This window comes from Protopterus annectens, chromosome 6.part0 (genome assembly GCF_019279795.1).
Source record: "Protopterus annectens isolate FY-2018-M chromosome 6.part0, PAN1.0, whole genome shotgun sequence".
Taxonomy (NCBI): domain Eukaryota; kingdom Metazoa; phylum Chordata; order Ceratodontiformes; family Protopteridae; genus Protopterus; species Protopterus annectens.
Window position 1 is genome coordinate 1411482662 of NC_056737.1, and position 17501 is coordinate 1411500162.

Below are 17501 nucleotides of genomic sequence, written 5' to 3' on the forward strand. Positions count from 1 at the left end.
TCTCCTCCTTGGAAGAATGCAAAATCAAGTTTACCCATTTTCTGGTTCTTACACCAGCTGGTTGATGCTATCATGGTCCATTGATTTGGTCAGTGCATTTTCCATTCCAGAGCTGGGTGTTTGAATATTCCAGTCTGCTTCGGAGAGGTTGAGATTCCCAATGAGAATGTTCTTTGCCTTCTTGCTCTAGACATGTATCCTCTTGCTGTTGTTCTTCTTGTCACTCCCTTATTTTAAGTGTGGAGGTTGATAAACTGACTCTAACTATCAACATTGCTTTTCCTGTGTGCATCTGTAGCATAGAAGGATAAAGCCCTGTTGATAGGTCAGATAACCCAAACTTGAATTGTGGCTTTGGTCCTTGGTAGCACAAACAGTGAAGATGGGGAGGTTTGTCCTGGTGGGAGGGGTCATACACATCCAGAGACATGTACTGGTTGAACCATCTAGTGATGACCAGGAAAACAAGTGTACAGTGTCTCTCATGGGTAAGCAGGGAAGTGAAGGGCGAACCAGCACTGATACCCACTGCACGTCTCATCCATGGGCTGTCTTGAAGGGCATGTACAGTGAATATAAAGGGAAAAACATCCCCTTGTGATGCTGTCCCAGAATGCATTGATCTCCTCACCAACCCTAAAGGTGGTCAGAATTATTTTGGGGAAGGACAAGTAGGTTTGATAGACCTGCTGAATGAGGAGATGCACTGGGAGCAGCTGATGGTCAGCTGTGAGGGAATTAAAAAAATGTGGAACATTGCTTTTTCTCCCCTTTAGTCTGATGACCAGAGTACTTACCTTTTTGTTACACTTCCTGGTCTCTTGCTAGATAATGTCCCACTTCCCCTACAACCACATAGTTTATGCGTTTGTTAATTTAGACAGTTACTCCTCCATTAATCTTATCATTTGTGCCTCTCCTGAGCAGGTGACATCCTGGGATGACTATATCTCGACTCCATTTATCACTTATGTTTTATTTATTTCTGTTTTGTCCATCTCACTTTCCTGCAGCAGGGTTGATATCTATTTCATATGATCATGGCATTGCAAAGCATTATTTTCCTGCATTTTTATCTGCTCTACCTAATACCCTCCCCATTCCTGTTCTTTTCCATTCTCATCCTCCCATCTTCCCTTTCCAACTTATTTTGAAGGCAACAGACTATATACCTTTTGGTTACTAGTTAAACAAGGCTAACCTGTCTGTTGTTAGCTAGACCCTGTTTATGGCATACAATTCAACCCCATTCATTCCATCTCCAGTTTCCAGTGAAGCCCATGCCCTCCTGTTTTTGTCATTTTCTTCAGTCAAGATTTAAACTCTGAAATTCTGTTCATTCTAGGCATTCTGACAGCCAGTATTATGATTAGCATCCTAGTTCATTGCAAGCACTTGTTACTACCCTAGTTCTCTCCTAAGCTACCTCAGACATATCACTAGCTGCTAGCTGGGTACAAGTGACAGTCATTCCCATTAAAGGAAGTTTCTTCTTCTGGGATGGTCATATCCAGCTTCAACCCAGGTATGGATTTTACAGTAACTTGATTATCCAGTGGTTCTTTTCCTTCCTACATAACACTCTGCCTGATCAAGTCTCCAATTATATGGATAGTGTCCATTTTCCCCTCCCTAAACTCTTAGAAGTGCAGACCTCTTCCTGTTCCTATAATCTCCCTCCTAGCTGTCAGTTTTATTATCTGGTCCATGGCTCACTTTGCCCTTGCGCTTGACTATCCCTCACTACAAGCTCACTGGACCACAAGTTCCTCCTCTCATGTCATTCTTCCACCTTTCTGGCTATTCCTGCCTCATCATAATTGGTCCCTTCTCCAAATGCATTAGTCAATTCTTTCTGTTCAATCTTCCTGAGACCCAGCTCAACATTTAGATCTCCCCTTCTATTTCTTTGGCTTCTGGTGCCTAATTCTGTCCTTCTCCAGCCTTGATATCAATCTGGACCTGCCCACTCCTTGGTATCCCTCCTCTCTTCATTACCTCATCACTGTTCCTTTTTACTAATGAGGTATGTCCACTGGACATACGTTTTCTTTTCAAGGATGATCTAGGAGCGTTGTCTAGTAACTTGACTTACTCAGAGTCACACAGACGGCAAATGGAGGCTGAGAGAATCAAACCTTGGGGTACAGGAAGCAGCTTATTAAAAACTCTTAGCCTCAAAGATTTGCATTAACTATTAGTTCTGGGGTAGCTCACATTTTCTGAGATGTTTCACTTATATCTCCAGTGCTATGAATATTCCAAGTAGAGGTGTAACAAAGGAGTTTGGTGTCCAAGGTAACACACCCATTTTGTGTCCCCTGTCCAGCCCCTTCCAGCCTTTCCCCTAGTCTGTAAGGCTAGGTGTGTGCTGATAAGCTCTGTTGTGAAATAATAAAACTATACCTCCGGTTACAGCTATAACATGAGGGGAGTCCAGCTGGAGATGTGCTATTTTGCACTGCATTTTATAGCAACAGAGGAGTGATATGCAGTATTTTAACTAATTCTGGAGAGTGATATTTGATATTGTAGTACTTTTATGACTGGAAGTGGGACCTCTTGCTTTGTATTTTATAAGATGGAGCAGACACTGTTAAGATAGCACTGTTCCGTAGTAATAATACTCCCAACTACAGTATTCTAACTGGAGCTGTGACATGAAAGGGGACCCATAATGTTTTGCAATCAACTTTACAAATTGAGCAATATTAATATACACTATTAAAAGAAACACATACAAGTACATTGCTTGCAGTCTGGCACTGTTAGGGTTATGCTATGATAAAAACAAGATGCAGCATTTAAAAATCTCTGCTTATGTCCAAATTTAACATTTTGCTGTTGAACTAAAAAAAGAGATGCGGTACTCATTTTTTACAATGTAACACAATTGTGCATGGGAAAGCACTATTCTGAGATGCTTTATGGGATGGAAGGGTTTCAGCTAGAGCTGTGGCATTTTGCATTGCACTTTACCGCAATGGGAAACTAACACATAGTATTTACGAAAAAGAAGGCATGTTGCAGTGGAGATATGACATAAAGTAAAATTGTCTGCAGAGACCAGCATTTTATACCTTCCTGCTGATCTGGAAAAACTGAAATAAACATTATTAGCATCGTAGCACTGGCATATCCCTGTTCCAAGACTGGGTCTTGAATAGAATTGTGACATTTAGCATCACACCTTACAGATCAGCCCCAACACCACCTTACACAGTGAAGCAAGAAGTGATCATGAAAGTCCTAAAAATATTGGGAATAGAGAAGCATTTATGAAGGGAGTATAAAGATGAAAAGAAAAATCTACTTAGTGTAAGAGTTTGTAAAACTATTTGAATAAAAAGCAATTATGTCTAAACTGTCTGAGTTAAATAGCTTCAGTGGCTTTTTACAGAAAACCCTACTGGAATCATGTGAATATATAATTCTTTCTTTATACTCAGTGTTCACTGTAAGCTTGCTTAATATTTTTCAATGAGTGACTGGATAAACAAATGAGATGCATACACATGCAAATCTGCCTATGTGTGTGTGTGTGTGTGTGTGTGTGTGTGTGTGTGTGTGTGTGTGTGTGTGTGTGTGTGTGTGTGTGTGTGTATATACACAAACACAAAATACCTATTTATCTGCAGGGATGATTTTTACTGTGTCCTTTGATTCCTCAGTGGAACCACCTTGATGGGTCAGGTGTGCCCTTTCTCCATCACTCTGTGCCTTCAGTATCTCATTCATCCAGCCTCCACTGCTGGAATTTCCAGTAACCCTGGGCAGTTATATGTTTGTATATCAGCTGTTAACAGTTTAGGTGTATAATCTTTATTGTTATTTCTTGACTCATAGAAACGTACTCACTAGTCATTAGGGGTCAAACAAGTGCCTGGTGCTAGCCCAGTGGCATATAAAGATAAAGTCCTGACTATGGCCCAGACAACACAAGTTTGATTACTGGCTCAGCCACTTGATGGTACTGGCAGAGAGGATGGGCATGCCCATCTATGGGTGGAGGGGCAGAGCCGGTCAAGAGCTATAGCCATCCTTCAGATGAAGGATGCAAGCCCATGGCCTGGGGGTGTTCTTGTGGCATGATTCAGCAATTAAAACATTTTGGTAGAAAAATGTTATCCAAAATGTGGTAAAATGTTTAAACATTTCCCCTCCAACGTTTTCAGGCACCACAGCAGTCTAATATGACTACAGTAATTTGTTGGACAATAAGTTTGCAGTATGCAAATAAATTCAGTTTGACTAATTTAAATGTAATAAATGTTTAAATGTTTTATATAATAATAGCTATCTTGTTTTAAAAAGGATGCAGTATGCATCATCAGGCTAAAAAAATGGTTTGGAATTAACTACCTGCAGTTGTTCAACAGCATTCAGGTGAATTGCAGTTTTGCAGTCATAGTCCACGTTTACAGCAAGAAAATCTGCCAGTCCCTGAAAAGAAACAATAATGGTGTTAAAGAGCAAATAAAAATATATTTTATTAAATGAGTTGCTCAGTCTTATTAAGTCAAAACAACACAGATGCCTCCAAAAACATTTTTCCTCTCTTTCTGCCAACATGCATGACATTACCTGTATGAATTCTGTTAATGTTAATTATTGAACATGGGATGAGTAGGACCAGACTTAATAAGTCATAGCATCAAATTTTTGATAATATTATCTTGCGTTTATATACATTTGATCTTATTTAAGCTTACTTAATTTAACAAACCCTAGGATTCTGACATTTTACTGCAAGCGTAAGCCCTTTATACTGCTAGCGGTAACTGTTTCCAGTTCACAGACAATCCTACTGCAGTGTTTCTCATCCCGTGATGGCCTGCTGTAAATAGTATTATGGCATTCCAAGGGAAAGGCCTAAGATAAGTAGCTGTATGCTTTCATCTGGAAATGCTTGCAGTAAGTGATTTATGCTGGCCAGCGATTCATATAAATATATAACCATGTGGCTGCATAAATCCTTGCCTTCAACCACAGTAATTAACTCAGTCAGAAGCTCGTGTTTACCCATTACTTTCAATGGGCAAGATCACATTAGAAGTAAATTATGGGAAGTTTAGAAGACAGGTAATGTTGGATGGGTGTGGCTGCATATGTGAGTGTATGCAGAGGTATAAATGATATCCAGTGAGTGTGTGTGTGTGTGTGTGTGTGTGTGTGTGTGTGTGTGTGTGTGTGTGTGTGTGTGTGTGTGTGTGTGTGTGTGTGTGTGTGTGCGTGTGTGTGTGTGCATTTATTACTTGGCTGCGAGTAAAATAGACAGCATGAGTCTATGAGTTTAATATTAATATTTTAACTGTGAATACATTCATATTAACCTTGTTTCTAGCAGCACATGGGTATCAGATTTACTATATTGTGCTACAATAGTCCTCCTGGTATTTAGTGCAGATGTGTAAAGTTATGAGCTGGTTCTGTAGTGCAGGGTTTGATTCTCTCAGCCTTCATTTATCCACTGTGTGACTCTGACTAAGTCACCTCACCAGACACTACGTCTAGGGAGCCCCTGAAAAAAATTGCATTCAGTGGGCTGTTTCAAGCTGTTAGCAAATGGGCTGCATATTTGTCTTTCAAATTCCTGTGCCCTTCACATAGAAACTAATTAGTGATTTCCTACATGCTATCTGACTGAGTTCCAGCACGTCTTCTAGTTTAATGGGCTGCCAGACGCATCTTAAATGAACATAAGTTTCAAAGGAAGAGTAGTTTACTGTTGTTCATGCTAAGTCTGTTTTTAGTGTGAGACTGTTTTGTTTAGCAAATGGTTGCCACTGTTTTTACAGTAAAATCTGAAATAGTTTTAAATTAAACCCAGATATCTGTTATCATTGTAAAAAGAAATAGGATGCTCACTGACAGGTCTGAACAGTGTTTCATAATAACTGAAGACAGACAAGCAAATGGATATTCGTATGACTGGGTGGGGGTCCATTAGCCTACCTAGGTCCCAATTTGAACACGATTTAGCTGTGTGTGCATGTGTGCGTGTGTGCGTGTGTGCGTGTGTGTGTGTGTGTGTGTGTGTGTGTGTGTGTGTGTGTGTGTGTGTGTGTGTGTGTGTGTGTGTGTGAGTGTGCGTGCTTGTGTGTGTGCGTGCGTGTGTGTGTGCTTGTGTGTGTGTGTGTGCGTGTGTGTGTGTGTGTGTGTGTGTGTGTGTGTGTGTGTGTTTGAATATATGCTTGTGTATGGAGGGGAATGAATGAGCGGAGTGCCTTTGCTGATACAGGTTATTGGACAGCATTGATGATTACCACAGAAAAGACTTTGTTAGCACTTGCAGTAGTAGAGCAATTTAGAGACATTCAGTTCAGATGATAATGAGGTCTTTCCTCATTGCATATAATCTTTTCTAAATCTTGGCTAAAGTAATGAAATTCAGAGACATCTTTATCAATGGCCATTTTATTATTACTGAATAAAATTAACAAAATGCAAGTTGCTAGTAATTATAGGAGAGGTCTCTGCTTGAAACCATTCTGAACAGAGAATTCTCATAGTTTACCTGCTTGCATGCTTCAATAAAACTGTAGCTTTACTGAGTAAAATTTTACCATCTCAACCACATAAGCACAAGCTCATTATATTCCATATTTATGCTTTTAAACAGCAACACACAAAACACATCTTACCCTCAGAAAGTAATATACAAATGGAATCCGCCTTCTCAAATCGTTGTCTCCCTTTTCCCATTTCCTACATAGGGCAGGAGTGTAGTATCAACTGTCACCATCTGTCTCTTGATTCTGTGCCACCCTCCTACCTTCTTTGACATTCATTCCTGACTGTTGCAGATCTTCTCTCATGCAATCCATCCATTTGTTTTTTGGATGTCTTTGTTTCCTCTTACCTTCTTCTTGTTTCTCCCTAATCTTCTTCACCAAATCATTTTCTGTTTTCCTGCACATGTATCCGAACCATTGTAGTCTGTTCTTTTTGACCTTTTCTGCAAATGGAGCTACTTTGGCTTCTGTTCTGATGTCATTCCTTCAGTTGTTCCATAGTGTGCATCCTACCACCTCTCAGGCATTTCATCTCCATCACCTCTTTTTTCTTCAGCTGCTCTGTCTTCATTGTTCAGATTCTTGATCCTACAAATCTGCTGGTCACACCATGTTTTGTTCACCACAACTGTTCAGGTTCTTTGGAATTCTTCTGTTACAGACACTATCTGGCTCCAACCCCTCTGATTTTAACTTTGACCTTTTCATTCAAACTTCCTTTCTCCTCTACTACTCCTCCCACAGACATGAAGCTGGTAACTGGTTGCACTGTTTTCTCTTCTGCCTCAGCTTTCAACTTATTCTGATTTCCCCCATTTGCTGCCATTATAGCTGTCTTGTCTGTACTCAGTTTTATCCTCTGTGGCTTCGATTTTGCATTCCATTTCCCTATTATTTGCTGAAACTGTTGTAAAGAGTCTGCCTGTAGTGCCACATCATCTGCATATATCATCTTTATTGATCAATCCCCCCATCCTGTTTGTTCATGTAATCCATCACTAGTATCAACAGCAGTGGTCTGAGTTAAATCCTGATGCTCACCCACTCCCACTGGGAACCCTTCTGTGAGTACAAACACTGTTCATACTTGTGTCATTTGGATCCTTATACATAGTCTGCACTAGTTATGTTTTTGGGACATTAAACCATCTCAGGACTACTCAAGCCACCTTTCTTGGAAACTTATTTTATTTTTTTAGCATTTGTTGACTGGGAAAGTCCCACTAGGACAGAGCCTATTTTCAGAGGAGGCCCAGGGAGAAACACTCCAGACAAATGTCTACAGAATGTGGGAGGAAGCTGGAGTACCTGAAGGAAACCCTTGTGAATGCAGGGAGAACAAGCAAACTCTGCACAGAAGGCACCGCAGCCAAGAATCAGACTTGAGAACCTCTTGCTGTGAGGTGACAACGTTACTCACTCACCACTGCACCACCTTACCCTATGCTATCTCCAAGTCTGGGAATACTCAGTTGGACTCTTTCTTCATTTCTAGCTTCTTCTCCACTATCTGTCTCACTGCAAACATTGGGTCAGTTGTGCGGCATCTTGATCTGAATCCAAACGGATCATCTCCCGTCTTACTTTCTACTACTATGCATATTCATTCATCATTCACCCGCTCCAGAACTTTCATGCTGTGTGACAAGAGTTTGATACTTCTGGACTGCCCACAGGTGTGAATGTCCCCTTAATTCTTATACACTGGCACTAGTATGCTTATTCTCCATTCATCTGGGTGCACCTTTCTCTCCATACTGCTACAAGTATCCTCGGGAGCCATTTTTCTCCTAACTCTCCAAACTTCTTGATTATATCTGCTGTGACCTCATCGGAACCTGCTGCTTTACTTGACTTCATTTTGTTTAGTGCTGGTCTTACTTCTTTTAGGATGGGCTCTTCCTCTTTTATTGTAAGCTGCCTATTGGGCAGTACAACTTCTGTGGGTTTTTTTTTCATTTGGAAGTTACTGGAAGTGCTCCTTCTAACTGCCTTTGATGTCCCATGGACTGGTAAGCAGGTTGTTGCTAGGATCCCTTATCAATGATGTCTGATGACTGTCTTCTTTATCTTTCTGTCTTTGCCTTGTAACCTGATAGAGTTTCTTTGTGACATCTGTTAAGGCACTTTCCAGAAGCTGTCGATCTGCTTCTGATTCCTTGTTGTTTGCTATTACAGCTACCCTCTTAGCCTTTTCTTAGCCAGCTACTATTCTTTCCTAGCCTGATCTGTCTTTTCTATCTCCCATCTTTTCCTGCATTCATTCTTTCTTTGTTGCTTTTGATGACTTCCTGGACTTCTGCATTTCACTGTCAGCTTTCCTTATGTACTTTATTTCTATACCCAGCTTGGTAGCATATCTGTTCTATAGTCTTCACACATAGTTTCACACCATTGACTACCACTTACAAAAAATGATCAATCAATCAATTAATCAATCAATAGGAATAAAATACATTTTTTCCTTCATCAATTTTAGGTGTCCTGCCAGAATGCCAGTAACCTGCTGATGTTATTGGGAAGAGTATTCCCACGTCTCAGTGCAGTGCAGCGAAGTATGGCTGATATGTGTCTCTCTACATGGCATACAGTGGATTTCATTACATGGACTTCATAGAAAAGACTCCACTCTGATCAAGTGTACTTTTCATCTTAAATGTCAGGACTGTGCTTGATGATTTCTAAATAAGCCCATGAGCGATTAGGTCCAGGTGGATGCCAGCCCTTTCTTGTGTTAACTCTCTTACTTCCCCATACTGCATTCTCATATTTATTATTATTTGTTTTTTTAACTGATCTTTGGTGGACTCTATCCATGGTTTTCATACATTCATTTTGCAGTCTAAAGGTGTGGAAGGCATTGTAGTCTTGCAAGGCTAGGGTACTTTCTGAGGCCTTGAACCAGGGCAATTCATGTAAAACAGAGCACCACTACGACACTGTTCAAGAGGAACCTAGACGAGTGGGTGGGGCACCATAAATTCGTACTGGGATAAAGATCACAACCCTCCTGGACATGGGCAGTCATCACTAAATGCAACTTTGGGTATTGAATAGCATTTACATGGTATTACATTGGGATGAAACGCTAGGCTTAAAATGACCTCTGGGTCAATAGCCTAGTAATCTTCTGTGATCTTATAATCTTATACTGCCCCATTTTTTTTGTTTTAGTTGTGGTTCAAAATGAACTAAGACAAGCAATAATTGTTCGATCTGATGCATCACTAATATGGTACCTAGGATTTGGGTAGGAACTTGAGTGTAAGTGGACTACCCATTGAGAGGAGAGGAGAGGGAAGGAAGTAACAACTATTATCTGAGTTGCTGTACTTTTAAGAAGTGGGATGAACTTACCATCTCCTCAGTAACCTTTAAGGCAGCCTAGTGGAGGCTCCATGGTGGCAGTCTTTTGAGCAGGTAGGACAAGAAAGTTTATGCAAATCAAGAATGCAGAACTGCATGTTTCTGAGCACTGAAGACCTTACATACCCTTGCCCTTGAAAAAGTGGAAGGAATTACAAAGTAGGCCTTAAAATTCAGTACTTCCTGGCTGCCAAATTAGCATGCCATGTGGTACCTCTTACTGTTATCTGCCAAGGGAATTAATAAGGAGGATGTCTGAGGTGAAGAGCCCACAAGGTGGTTGGTAGAACTTCCACAACAGTGGAAAAAATGGGAATAAATGTTACTTAGCAATTTCCTTCCTTTCTTTATAGGTTCATAGGTTCATAGGTTGTTACTAGGCTATCGGCCTTAGGGCCTATACAAGCCTAGTCAAACAATTCCTCTGATATTTCTTCCCACAATATTTACTTCCCTGGACCCCTGTCTAGCAGGGTGACTGAAGTGATCCCCGAGTTGAATTTCCTATCTCCCATCCAATCGTCAAGGTTCCTTTTGAAGAGGGCCAAGGAGGCGCTCTGCTTGACATGTATGGGCAGTCTATTCCAGAGTATGGGGAGTCTCTGGATCAGGAACCTATCCCTCCAGCATGTTTTGTTCATTGTGATGACAAGGTTTAGATCCCTGGAGCATGTGGCTCTGAGGGATTGGGATTTATTTAAGTAGAGCATGTCCAACAGCTCAGGGTTTGACATGGCCTTGTATGTTAAGTAGAGATCACCTCTGAGTAGACGATATGCCAGGGAGTATAGCTGGAGTTTTTTGAGATGGTCAGCATAGGGCATCTGCTTTAGGCCTGTAATTCTTTTAGTGAGGTATTTCTGTGACCTTTCCAGCTGTTGCAGATGTTTTGTGAGGTACATACCAAACAGGGTGTTGTACTCTACAATGGGTCTAATGAGGGATGAGTACAGTAGGACAATGACCTCCTTTTTTCTGGATGAAAAGCACTTAGTGATGAGGTGTGCCGCATAGAAGGATTTCCTGACTGTTGTGACGATGTGGTTATTGAAGGTGAGACCACTGTCCACCTGTGTCCCTAAGTCTCTCATCACACTTCCGGTGTTTAGTGTGCTGCCACCTATGTGGTAATTCATGGGTACATGTTTTTTCCCAAAGGGGATAACTATACATTTCTTGGCATTAAGCTTGAGCCCATGGCTCTGGCACCAAGCATCTGTTTCTGTAAGGCTCTTTTGTAGAATATCCACATCATTTGAGGATTCAGTAATGGCTTCCAGTTTGCAGTCATCTGCGAACTTTGTTAGCCAGAGTCCCTTAGTGTTGGCCTGTACTTCAGAGAAGTAGATGCCAAACAAGAGCGGTGCCAGGACTGAACCCTGAGGTACTCCACTTGTCACTTGTCTGGAGCTGGATTTGGAGTCGGCTACTTTTACAGTCTGGGTTCTGTCAGTAAGCCAGTTGACAACCCATCGAGCAATGTAGGGATTTATGCCCAGCTTAGTAAGTTTATCTATGATTCCAGAGTGTGGGATGGTGTTGAAGGCCTTGGTGAGGTCCAGATAGGCTGTGTGGACTGCCTTGCCCTCATCCACAGCTCTGGAGGCTGATTCAAAGAAGTCAATCAGGTTCAGGAGACAAGATAGGCCCTTCACAAACCCAAACTGGGTGGGGTCCAGTGTTTGAAGGTTGCCAATGTCTTTGTTTATAAGTTCCATGATAATGCGTTCCATGCCCTTGCAGATCAGGCTTGTCAGACTGATGGGACGGTTGTTCCTGGGATCCAATGTAGATCCCCCTTGTGGAATGGGATAACTGTAGCTGTGCGCACTCAGTGGGCATGAAGCCTGAGGTGAGGTTATGATTAAACATGACACTTAGGTGAGGTGCCAGTTCATTTTGTAGTTCATGTAGTATACAGCCCGGGATGTCATCTGGTCCCATGGATGCTGTATTCTTAGTTTTGGAGAGTGCGGTTTCTACCTGTGTGGCCATGATTACCAGAATTTGGCAATCTTTTGGTATTGAGATGGGCCCTTTAGGGGGTGAGGGGGGGTGAAGTTGGCACTAAATCAATCTGCTAGGATATTGGCAATATCCTTGAGATCAGTATATTTAATGCCATTCTGTTGTAGCTCAGAGTAGATCTGAGCATTGCCATTTAGATTCTTGACATAACTATAGAATGCCTTGTGGTTGTCTTTGGAATCTTTGGCAATTTTATTTTTGCAACTAGCTTTGGAGGATTTTATGAGAGATCTCAGCTTCTTACTGAGGCTGGTAAGGGAGTTTTTTGCATCCTGGGATTTTCCTCTTTTCTGCAACAGTTTCTTCCTTCTGTTGTATAGTTTGTTTATGGCAGGGGACCACCAGATTGGCTTCCTTTTTCTAGAGGAGAGTCTTGGTTCTGTTTGGGGTGGCATGATTCATGCATGAGTGGATGTGCTCATACAGTGCCTTAGTGTAAGATTCAGCAGTCGAACTTTCAGCTCCCATCTGCATGGGTGCCATGAAGTTTGTCAGTTCTGACTTAAGTAGCATGAAGTTGGCTTTGGAGAAGTTTTTTTTACAGAGGTTTCCTTACTGGGGGTGGGATGTGGATGTCAAGTGTGATTTGCTTATGGTCAGACCTGACCAATGAGGGGGTGACCACTGATGTGGAGCATCTATCTCCCATGTTGGTAATGACCAGGTCTAGTTTATTGGAGCCCCTGGTGGGACAATGGATTAGTTGATTCAGGGCATTGGAATTTATGAATTCCAAGAAACGTTGGGAAAAGGTGTTGGTACCCGAGTAGTTTTCCAAGTTAATGGCAGGGTAGTTGAAATCACCCAGTATTAGGGTGTTTGGTTGTATCTTAATATTTTCCAGTATGTTTAGAAATGTGTAGTGAGAATCTTGGGGCATGGTGGGGGATCTGTAGCAAGCTACAATTTGGATTGCAGTCTTACCTAGTGTTAGTTGTACCTGGAGAATTTCAGATGCATTGTGTTGGGCAACTAGCCTGGAGGTGTGAATATCCTTGGTGAATATGGACACTCCTCCACATTTAGTGTTTTGGTCTTGGTTTGGTGACCGAAAAGTGTGGTAAGAGTTGTAGCCTGGTATTTCAGGGGTGCTCTCTGGAGTCTTGAACCAGGTCTCAGTTACTGCACAGATATCGATGTTCTCCATTTTTAGGAGTGCCTCGAGAGAGTGCATTTTGAGGTTTAGACTTCTAGCATTGAGTAGCATTACCTTCAGATTTTGCATGCTTGTATCTGTTACAGTGGTGGTTTTGTCCTTTGAACCTTGCCTATAAAAGGCACTATGGGGGTGGCAAGAGCTTTAGCCAGTAACCTGAATCCCAGGGGTGACAGGTGCAGACCATCTCTGGCAAAGCATTGTGAGTTGTCGATCATGTCGTCCCATGCAGACAGATACTGGATCCCCTTTGAATGACACCAGAAGCTTAGCCAATTGTTGAAGTCAATCATTTTGTCCTTATACTGTGATATCATTCTGGGCGAAGGCAGGATGCTACTCACGGCTAGCGTCATACCTGCCTGGGCCACATGATTCAAGAGCTCTTCCATGTCTCTTTTCATGTAGTCCATGGAGGTACATCTCAAGTCATTCACTCCAACATGGACAATGACAGAGTCATATTTGTATTTGTTGTGGAGTGACTTGAGTGCATGTGTTATGTGGTGGATCCTGGCACCCGACAGGCAGTAATTTTCTCCTTGCTCAGCCTGGTGAGTGGGACATCCGTGTGCCTGACTATAGAGTCACCTATGACTAAAGTGTTGAGTACATTGTCTTGCCTTAGGGGCTGTTGTTGGGTGGCACACTGGTGTTGTGAGCTATGTGTCACTTTGGTTGTGACTGGTCTTTGTTTGAGTTTCAGCTTCGGAGGTCCTTGTTGCTTTCTTTGGGATGTTATATTTTCAAACTACATGAACTGTTGAAAAGTTTCACTGAGGTACCTACTTCACCACTTTACAGTATAAAATAACTGCTGTACAGTTTGTTTTTCCCTTCCTTCTTTCTTCTGTGCAAATCACCCTCTTGCATGCACCCACATAAAGACAATGGAGGCATCCAAGGTGCCAGTGTGAACTCTAACTTCACAAGAGTAGCACTGGCTGATTTATGAGTGTGCAGTATTCAAGATAAATAAAAAGGAAATGGTTCCATCTTTTTTTTATTTTTATAACTATAGTGCAATTTATTATCACATTCCTTCTGTATGAGGCATCCCACTAATTACAACCATAAACTAGATGAAGTGTAGCATAGTAACGTTTGTCAAAAAAGCTGCACCCATATCATGTCATAAATGGCAGCCCTCTTCAGACAGAGATTGTCATGAGAGACCTGGGTACTTATATGGACATCTTTCACTCATTCAATCATCATGTTTCCACCATCTGGCACAGTTACTTACCAAGGGAATATCTTCAAGAGCCAAATAAGTTGTCCTACTCCTGTATTTTTCCCTTATCAGACCTATTATTGAATGCAGTGCTCCCATTGTTAAGTACAAATCCAACCATATCATAGAGGTGGAAAGGCTACAAATATTTCTAAGAAAATTAAAGATCATAAATACTTACCTATCCTAAAAGATTAATACAACTCTTCTTATACTCGGTAGGCTACCCGCTGCTGTCAGCTGACCAGTAACTTGCTTTCTGAGCCAAGAAAGCCCCAGTCCTATTTGTCCTCCTATTTTTTTCATACAGCCAGTGCCTCTGCAAAACACACACACCAGGGACCTAAATCTACACCAGAAAAATAAACCAGACTCGCTGGGAGGATAGGTTCTTTACACAGCATATTCCCAGCCTATGGAATAAGTTGCCACCACAAGTCAAACAAAGTACTACGTTGGCTACCTTTAAGGCTAGTCTTGACGGCTGGATGGGTATTCACAAATGTACACCAAGGTTATGATGTAAAACCCTGCTCGATTTGGGGGTTAGCAGTATTAAGGGCTTGGCAGGGGTTGCAAGAACTTTCAAGCTTGTCTGTTTAAAGGTGTTTAGGGCTTGGCATCTTATGGTCCCTGTGACTACCTGCCTAGTGCTGTTCTGAAGTTTCTATATTCCTAATAATACTAGGACCACTCAAACCTCGCTGTCTGCTCCAGACCAGTCAGTGCTCATTCTATCAGAGTTAAATATGTGAAATATAGAAAACCATACTTAGAATCTTTCATTAAATAAAAACCATTTTACCATAATCCAAATCAATGTCGGCCCCTCCAACCTACACAGTTATCCGACTACAGACCTCATTCTGGCAATGTCTGTATGTAGCTTCAGTAGAAGCAGCTTGCAGAAACTAAACAAATTCTGCCTGTTTGTAATGTAACTATAATACATGTTTAAATGGTATTATGCTTTCATAATTTTATGTGAGTAATAGATGCCAGGATCATAACTTGGCCATTTTTAGATTGTTTTCCTGTCTTTTAAATATGCCTTCTTGTGAGTCCAGTTCATGAACTACAACACCAGCATTGTCCCAGATACGCAATGCTTGCAGTCAATGTATGAAATCACATTTCTGGGGAGGAATAGCAAATATTTAATATGGCTCATATTGCTGCATTATAAGCTAAGATGTTAAAATCTGAAGAAAAAAAAAATGGGAATCACCATCATTGCAAAATGCACAGTGTGCTAACACAGCCTCATAGTTTTGTCTTCAGTACTTTTTCTGTAGGTAATACTAATATGCACCTATCTTAGGAGCAGTTTCTGATTTTTTCCACCCTGGCACAAAATTTTCTGTTAACAATACTAAGCACTACAGTAAGAAATAGAAGTAATATTCAACATTATAAATCCTGTATTTTTCTCTAGCAGCATTGAAATTGGTCTATCATTATATTTGCCTACATTCTGACTCTCCCACAGTAGACCTAAGTCCACAGCACTCACACTGATTATTACCTTACAGAGATGCACAGCTGCAACACTCCTTGGGTGTCGACATCAGTTCACTTTTTGGAGTTATCATGAACTAACATAGATGCTGTAATATATTTGATTGGTTACCAGTTTACATTTATTTCAAAAGTCACTTTAATGTGCAGAAACAGACCATTAAAATGTAAATACTCTTGCCCATTATTTTAGTGGTTTATTTGTCTATATAGTTTTGCACGCGCACGCGCGTGTGTGTGTGTGTGTGTGTGTGTGTGTGTGTGTGTGTGTGTGTGTGTGTGTGTGAGAGTTGATTACAACTGACACATTCTGGTCCATTTTAATGGTGTGCCTACAAATGTAACACAGCACAAAAAAACTCAACAGGCACTTTAAATATTTGTTTACATGTACCCATCAAGGCATACAACAAAGTGTAATTATAACATTTGGGGCTACAGCTGAGTAAAGAAATATATCATCCCAAATTATACGCAGAAGCTATCCATATTTTTATTATATTCATTTGTAAGTGAGTACCTCAAACAGGCACAAGCCCGTTTTCTGGGATGACTAGGGAGTGTTGTCTGGTAAACTAATTTGTTCAGAGAAGCTCAGTAGGCAAATGAAGACTGACGAATCAACCCCTGGACTACAGGATAAAGGCGGTTAGAAGCTCATAGCTTTTGTCTTTTATGCTAAACTACCAGACAGTTTCCACACCTGTGTGCCAGAAACCATCCCTGTCCATTCTACTAAATTATTTCTTCAAGTCCTGGACCCAGAATGGGCAACTAAACCGCACTAATAAAATTTACATTGAGATTTGGTAACCATGGACTTAGCTATATCAATTGGGGATGCAGGGGAGTATAACCCCATGCATGTGAGGTTGGGATGTAGGGTGTTGCCCACCATAAAACAATTAATTTCCAGTTTGGTCTTCTGTGTTTGACCAAATGAGCTTCAATGGAATACATGATAGTGAATGACATTCTGTTCATCCTTAACACTGCTTTACTTAACTAACAGAATGGTTTAGGTCCCTATATGCAGCATAAAATAGCCTTTATGAATTAGAACTCCCTCAATTCCATTTTAAATGCATTTATATTCTAAATACTTCCCATCTACCTTGAAAAACAGCTCCACAGTCGGGATACTCATAAAAAGCTGTATTGACAACTCTGGTATCCCTGGTTTGTTCAGCATCTTAACAGTGTTATTTAATTAACAACTATGGGATTGACATTGTGCAATTTTGTACCAGATGGTAAATGTTGCAGATAACATATAAAATCACCTGCTGGATAGGATTTGAATATTATAATCACTTTTATTGATGAATTCAAACCACAACCAATAATTGAAGTACACCAATTAAAATTACCGAAAAAAGTTTCCACAAAGGACATATACATTTTTTTGGCTCTGACCTTTGTGGAAAGTTTTTTTCAGCATTTTTATTGATGAATTAATTCATAAGATGATTGTGCTGAAATTCTTGGTGAAATATATTTCACCATCAGCATTATGATACTATATTCATGTTTTCCTTCAGTTACAAGAAGTCTATTTACTTTTTGTTAGACGAGCATAGCTCCTCAAGGTTGCATCGATCATTTCTTGCAGTGTTGCATTTTCCTCCTAACTTTATATATTATTCTTTCTCTGAAGTCACACTATGTTGAAGAAAGAGCACAA

General features: G+C 40.8%; 1 protein-coding gene across 1 annotated transcript in view; it reads right to left on the minus strand.

Moving 5' to 3' along the window:
* Positions 1–17501, minus strand: part of LCT (lactase) — a 773291-nt gene that overhangs the window by 596100 nt on the left and 159690 nt on the right. Inside the window, exon 3 of the mRNA XM_044073664.1 lies at positions 4363–4443. Coding sequence (XP_043929599.1) covers positions 4363–4443 — 81 coding nt within the window. The remainder of the gene's footprint in view (positions 1–4362; positions 4444–17501) is intronic.